General features: G+C 58.3%; 1 protein-coding gene across 1 annotated transcript; it reads left to right on the plus strand.

Annotated features, from left to right (window-relative positions):
* Positions 1-776: 776 nt before the first annotated feature.
* LRRC32 (leucine rich repeat containing 32) lies at positions 777-7,113 on the plus strand (the record flags this gene model as incomplete). Its single annotated transcript, XM_082844458.1, has 2 exons — positions 777-863; positions 5,184-7,113. 2 exons carry the CDS (start codon positions 777-779, stop codon positions 7,086-7,088), a joined length of 1,992 nt encoding a protein of 663 aa, XP_082700584.1. The 3' UTR covers positions 7,089-7,113.
* Between the last annotated feature and the right edge of the window lie 273 nt (positions 7,114-7,386).

The raw sequence follows: 7,386 nt of genomic DNA on the forward strand, positions 1-7,386 counted from the left end.
TGAGCCCCTAGCAGCACTGGGATGTGACCCTCCTGAGGGCTTTGTGGTCCCCCTCAACCCCAGCCCCGCTGCTCATAGAGAGAAGGGTTGGCCCAGCATGCCTGGGTGTCCCACTGCGTGGGCGGTGGCTTCAGTGAAAGTTAAGGTCCTGGCAGCCTGTTCCTGGGGAAGTCCACAGCCCGCAGTGCTGGGGGCAGGGCAGGCCTCCTGGCGGGACTTCCTGTCAAGGCTCCAGGCCCAACCTTCAAACAATGGCAGGGACTTGACAACCAGAAAATCAAAAGAGAAAGGGCAAAATAAAGGTCTGCGGGTGGGGGGATTGAGGAATTCCGTTTTGGGCTTGAAGAGCTAGGATGGGGGGACCTGCTTGTGGCCTGGGTGGAACTGGAGTCAGAGGCCTAGCTCCCCACCTCACCCCACCCCAGCCCTGAGCTTGGCCAGGGTAGCCCTTAGGGTCCCTCTCCCTCCTGCTCACCTCCTCCAGGCTGTCTTCCAGGTAGGGTCTTTTGAAACCCAAACCTGACCATGTCACCCACTGCTTAAAAACTTTTGTCCAGGGTAATGGCCTAGTTCCTTGGCCTGGCACTGAAGGCCCTTTGTGATGGGCTGCAGCCCTTTTTCCCATCTCCTTCACAAGGTGCCCCATTCACAGCACCTTTGGTCCAGCTATAGCTGCGGTCTGGGGTTCCCTGAGGGCAGGTACAGACAGGAAGGAGCGGTGGGAAGGAGCCTGTGGTCTTACAGCCTTCCCCTTTCCTCCTGCCCTGTGCAGAGCCATGAGCCACCGGATCCTGCTGCTTCTGGCCGTGCTGACCCTGGGCCTGGCTACCTCCCAACACCGAGACAAGGTGCCCTGTAAGAAGGTAAGAAGCTCTGCCTTGGCAGGGAGAACTCCCTGTCTCCCCCTACCCCCTGCCTGGGGGTGTCCTACTGCCCCAGTCCCAGAAGCCAGAGGCTAGAGGGGTCAGAAAAGGAAGGGGAATGCATTTAATGCCTTTAAACCTTGCATTTAATGAGTACCTACTAGAATGCTTAAATGCCTTGTTTACTGTTAATCCTGCTGGGTAAGTACCATTACTCCAATTTTATAGAGTTGGAAACTGAGGCTTGGAGAAGTTAGGTAACTCGTCCAAGGTCATTCAACTAGGGCCAATATTGGACTCTATCCCTTCAAGCTGCCCCCACAGGGCAGTGGGTCTAGCTGGCTGACGAGCATAGGTATATGTGTGGGGAATTTAGAGTGGGCATCTGGGAAAGGCTCTTCTGTACTAGGCCCCTTCGGGGGACGAATCCCCTTTCCTAACTGGGCTCCTTAACTCGAGCCCATCTGCCACATCTCTGCTGTGACGCCTCTCACTTATTAGTGCCGGAGTCAAATGCTGCCTTCTCCAGGAAGCTTCCCCTGACCCCTTCCAGGCCGACCTGGTTCTGTTTGATCCCTTTTGGGGCCCCCACAGCCCTAAGCTTCCTTCCATCTCAATATTGAGTGCATAGGGTAGTTGCTGAATGGTCCACACCTGTCTCAGCTACCAGACCAAGAGCTTCTCAAGGGCAGCGACCAGGTTTGATTCACTTTGTTCCATTTTCCTGCCAGGAGTCAGGGAGACTAGCCCTGAGGTTACTGTGACCCTGTGGGGTACAGAGAAAAGGAACCCTCTAGGTCCACTCGTAAGGCTGGGCAATCATTGAAGTCAAGACCAGAGCTTGTGCTGGGGAAGGGACTGGCCCTCCAGTGGCCCCACCTGGCCCTGGGACTGGAAGCTTATGGCACAAGATGGACAGCTACTCTTGGAGGCTGGATGAGGTGGCAGCCAGGGCCCTGCACCCCTTCCCTGGGGTTTGCAGTGTCCTGCTGTTGCCACCTCACTTCTTACTCCTTGGAGCCCTTCTGGGATTCCCAGCACCAGAATAACAGGCAGAGAAGGCCTCAGACATCACCAAATGCAGCCCCACATCCACCTGGGGCAATAGACTCAGAGAGGTAAAGGGTCTGGGCCACCCAACAGGCAGAGGGGAACTGGGTGGGCTTTGGATTTGGGGCAAATGAGGTAACAGGCTGGAAAGCAATTTCTGAACTCCCATGGAAGCGGTTTTGATGCTTTTTAAAATAGTAAAAACGAATTGCCACGTGCCGAGGGCTAACTAGGGGCCTGCTCCACGCTAAGGGCTTTCTCTCATTTTATGAGCGAAAACTCTTCTTTTCAGCCGAGGAAGCCAAGGCTGGGAGAAGAGATGTGACCCACAAGGTCATACTGATAGGAGGTAACAGAGCCAAGATTCGAACCCATCTCTCCCGAGCTCATGCTGTCCACTGCCGGGTAACTCTCCCTACCCTGCTTCCCTTCTATGTGCAGGTGGTAAAATGGGGATGAGTGACACCCTCTTCCCTCTAAAAAAAAAAAAAAAAAAAAAAAGCTGGACAGTGGAGTCCTGGCATACCAGAGAGTAGACAGGTCATCGGGGAAGCTCTGAACTTGATTAAGGGCTGATGCCCCCAAGACCCCTCTCCAAATAAGTCACTCAGCTTGGAGCTCAGGGAGCTGTGGGTACCCGACAAATGGGGTTCTGAGAGCTGCCCACGCCTTCAAGCTCCTTCCTGGACTGGACTGGAGAGCTGGGCAGCCCTGCCTTGTGCCTTGTGGCAGTCCCTCTGGGCCTCTGTGACAGGGGTCCTGGGCACTGGGCAGAAAGCAGGATTAGGTGCTGGACTTGGCTAGCTTTGTGTCCCGCCTCAGCTCTCAGGAGCTGGTACCCCAAGGAGCCTTTGAGTATTGCCTCTGGGGTGAAACGGGGTGTGGGCTTGCAGGTGGGCTAAGCCCCATCCCCCAACACACACTGTGTTTGTGTTCATTTTGCTGTTTCTTCTTTAATCAGGATGGTTTGCCGAGCTGAGGATACGGATAGGGAGGCTGTGCCCAGTGGCCCCAGCTGGCAGAGACGGTTGTGAGGGAGGAAGGGGCACGGAGCCAAGCAGGTCTGGCAGGGTGGCCGGGGTGGGATTCCAGTTTGCATGGGTGCCCAACTGCAGGGGTGTCCTCGGGCCTCTGAGTAGGGCAGTGCCGTGGAGTTGGAAGCCGCATGGAGCTGGAAGAGTCGCACTGCCTGATGGAGGGCAGTCCGTTCCTCTCCCCCCACCCGCCCCCCGCTTCACCTTGAAGCTCTTGGGAGGAAGCTGAGAGCTGGGCCAGCTGGGGAACACCCAGGCTGGTGTTCCTGCCCTGTCGGCTCAGCCACTGACTCGCCGTGACCTCGTGCAGGTCACTGCCATCTTTAGGCTCAGTCTCCCCATCTGGGAAGTGGGTGGGCTGGACCCTTTTTGCTCTGACGGTCTTTGACTCTAGTCTGAATACATTCATCATCTCTTTTCTTCTCCTTTCAGAAAGGTGATTCAGTCAATCCCTCAGACTTTTACTAAGCTGATGATGTCTGTGACTCTTTCATTCACTGAAAAATATACTGAGCACTTTCTATGGCCCAGGTCCACAGTAGTCACTCAGTCAAACCCTGTTTGCCCTGAACTTACTGTCTAGCAGGTCTGCACACAAACAGTCACAATTCAGGGGGCCAAAGCTATGAGAGAGGAAGCACAGGGGCTGTGAGAGCCCAGAGGAGGCCCCGACCTGCCCGGCAGTCAGGGAAGGCTTCCAGGTGGAGGAGACCTTGGAGCTCAGCACACAGAGTTCACCATGCTGATCTGGTTGGGAAGAACATAACCAGCACAGGGAACAGCAAGGAGGAGGCCCAGAGGTGGGTGTGGGAGGGCACAGTGGGCAGTGGGCAGGTGTGGGCTGGGCTGGAGTGGGTTGGGAGGAAAGGGGACAGGTCAGCAGGGGCCACAGGCAGCCTTGAACTCTGCTGAGGGTGCTGGACTTTGCCCGGAAGGGGTTTAAGCCGAGGGCAGCACGGTCAGAGTGGAGTTTTTGAACAGTTGCCATGCATTTGGCTGGCGGAAAGGGGTCAGTGGAGACAGAGAGGCCAGGGCGGAGTGGGCCTGAGCTTGGTGGTTATGGAAGCCAGAGCCTTCGCTGGGAAAGGCTGGGGTTCCTGGTGTGTGGGAAAAGACAGAGGGAGATTGCATTTCCATGGAAAGATTTCTGACCCCTGAAGGCACATGTGATGGAGGGACAAAAGTGGGGTCTTTGGTTGTTAAGAGACTGGGGTTCAAAAGCCAGCTCTGTTCCTCACCAGCCGGATGATTCTGGGGCCTCCCTTCCCCTCTCTAACCTTGGGTTTCTTAAAGAGGGGTGATCAGATTTGACGGGCAGGCTATTGTGAAGATCCAGTGAGACCAGGGGTCTGAAAATGCGAAATAAAATATAAAATGCTGAATGGGTGCTGGGGAAGGATGAGTTACATTCTGGATAAGAAACCAGTGTGGTAATGTGACACAGCAAAATCAGTCTTGTCATCAAAGAATGTGGGTTGAGACTCTGGTCATCTTTTCCTGCCCCCTACCCCATCTCCAGGGGCCCATCTGGACTGGACCATGCAAAGTGAAGCCACTGGTGGGGGTGGGGGCAGCAGCAGAACGAGGTCATCTGGTGAGTGTCAGCAAGGAAGGCAGGCTCTGGGACCCAAGCTCTGCCCGGTGGAGTGAGGGCTTGAATGAGATCTGAGGGTGAGAGACCAAAATTAACACCGATGACAGGAGTGCAAATAGCATTTTCCCCTTTTGGAAACATTTCTCCCAAAGTGGTTTCTAGTAGAACATCAGCTGGGTAAGTTTAACTCTCTGGGTCCATGGAAAGAAACTGGGATGTGGAACCAGGAGGCCTGGGTCCCAGCTGGCCCTGCTCCTCACTGGCTCTGGGGCACTCTAGGTGATACATGGCTTAGTGTCCTCTAAAATGGGATAATAATCAGTATAGAGTATTTTGTTAGTGCATTTGTCCTTCTATCTGTCTATCATCTCTCTGTCTGTCTACCAATCAAAGCTTCCTTGAGTCCCTCCCTGATGCCAGCACCACCGTACTGGGTACCGGAGACAGGGAGCAGAGTAGGGGTAATGCAGACATGGGGTGATTAGGCTGGGGGGAGGACGGCGAGCACGCTGGGAGGACAGAGGAGAGACCTGGCCAGGCCTGGTGGCGGCTCCAGTCATACTTCCTAGAGGCACGTGTCTGGTTGCCCCTCCTACAGCACCCACTAATGCCCGCTGCTCTCCCTGCCCTCCGCCTCCCCAGGTGGACAAGGAAGTCTTGTGCCGGGGCCTTGGCCTACTCCAGGTCCCCTCGGTGCTCCCACGGGACATTGAGGTCCTCGACCTGTCTGGGAACCAGCTGCGGAGCATCCTGGCCTCGCCCCTGGGCTTCTACACAGTGCTTCTTCACCTGGACCTGAGCGCCAACGAGATTAGCTTCCTCCAGCCAGGGGTCTTCCAGGCCCTGCCCCACCTGGAGCACCTCAACCTGGCCCACAACCGCCTGGCGGTGGGCACGGCGCTGAGCACTGGGGGTCTGGGTCCCCTGCCACACCTGACGTCCCTGGACCTGTCTGGCAACAGCCTGTACAGTGGCCTGGCGGAGCGGCTGCTGGCGGAGGCGCCCGCCCTGCGCAGCCTCTCGCTGGCGGAGAACAGCCTGACGCGCCTGGGCCGCCACACCTTCTGGGGCACGCCCGCGCTCGAGCGGCTGGACCTTCACAGCAACGTGCTGATGGACATCGAGGACGGAGCCTTCGAGGCCCTGCCCCACCTGGCACACCTCAACCTCTCCAGGAACTCCCTCACCTGCATCTCCGACTTCAGCCTCCAGCAGCTGCGGGTCCTAGACCTGAGCTGCAACAGTATTGAGGCCTTTCAGACGGCCCCGGAGCCCCGGGCCCAGTATCAGCTCGCCTGGCTTGACCTGCGGGAGAACAAACTGCTCCACTTCCCCGACCTGGCCGCACTTCCGAGACTCATCTACCTGAACGTGTCTAACAACCTTATCCGCCTCCCTGCGGGGCCGCCCCAGGGCGGCGAGGGCCTTCACGCGCCTTCCGAGGGCTGGTCCGCCTTGCCCTTCTCTAACCCCGGCCGCAACGCCAGCACCCAGCCCCTCTCTCAGCTCTTGAATCTGGATCTGAGCTACAATGAGATTGAGCTCGTCCCCGAGGGCTTTCTTGAGCACCTGACTTCCCTGCGCTTCCTGAACCTCAGCCGGAACTGCTTGCGGGCCTTTGAGGCCCGGCGCGTGGGCTCCCTGCCTTGCCTCGCACTCCTAGACATGAGCCACAATGCGCTGGAGACGCTGGAGCTGGGTGCCAGGGCCCTGGGGTCTCTGCAGACGCTGCTCCTACAGGACAATGCCCTGCGGGACCTGCCCCCGTACACCTTCGCCGGCCTGGCCAGCCTGCAGAGGCTCAACCTGCAGGGGAACCGGGTCAGCCCCTGCGGAGGCCCAGGTGAGCCCGGACCCGCGGGCTGTGTGGCCTTCTCTGGCGTCTCCTCCCTCCGCGTCCTGAACCTGGCGGACAATGAGATGGAGACGCTCCGGGCAGGTGCCTTCCTCCACACTCCGCTGACCGAGCTGGACCTCTCCGCCAACCCTGGGCTGGATGTGGCCACAGGGGCCTTGGCGGGCCTGGAGGACTCCCTGGAGGTGCTGGCCTTGCAGGGCAACGGGCTGGCCGTCCTGCAGGTGGACCTGCCCTGCTTCAGCTGCCTCAAGCGCCTCAATCTGGCAGAGAACCGCCTGAGCCGCCTGCCTACCTGGACGCAGGCCGTGTCCTTGGAGGTGCTGGACCTAAGGAACAACAGCTTCAGCCTCCTGCCGGGCAGCGCCATGGGCGGCCTGGAGACCAGCCTGCGGCGCCTCTACCTGCAGGGGAACCCCCTCAGCTGCTGCGGCAACGGCTGGCTGGCGGCCCAGCTGCACCAGGGCCGTGTGGACGTGGACGCCACCCAGGACCTGATCTGCCGCTTCGGCTCCCAGGAGGAGGTGTCTCTGAGTCACGTGCGTCCTGAGGACTGTGAGAAGGGGGGGCTCAAGAACGTCAACCTCATCATCATCCTCACCTTCTCCCTGGTGTGTGCCATCCTTCTCACCACGCTGGCCGCCTGCTGCTGTGTCCGCCGGCAGAAGTTCAACCAGCAGTACAAAGCCTAGAGAGGCTGCGGGCTACAGACCGGCTCTGTCGGGGGACCCTGCCAGGTCAGTGGGGGAGCCAGAGCCACGAAGAAGGGTGGGGACTGACCCAAGATTACCCAGTGAGCCAGGATCCAAGAACCCTGGTCTCTCAGTCCCAGCCCAGGGCTCCTTTCCCTGTATCCTGCTGCATCAGTAGGTGACTCACTTCACAGGGCGCACGTGTGGTCCAGCTGTGGAAGCTGGAAGATGGGCAGCTTGCAGGAGTGACAGAGTGTAAGGTTGACCCATCGGATCAACACATCTTCACCAGGCGTCT

The sequence above is a fragment of the Leucopleurus acutus genome (genome assembly GCF_964270905.1).
Source record: "Leucopleurus acutus genome assembly, chromosome: 8".
Classification (NCBI taxonomy): domain Eukaryota; kingdom Metazoa; phylum Chordata; class Mammalia; order Artiodactyla; family Delphinidae; genus Leucopleurus; species Leucopleurus acutus.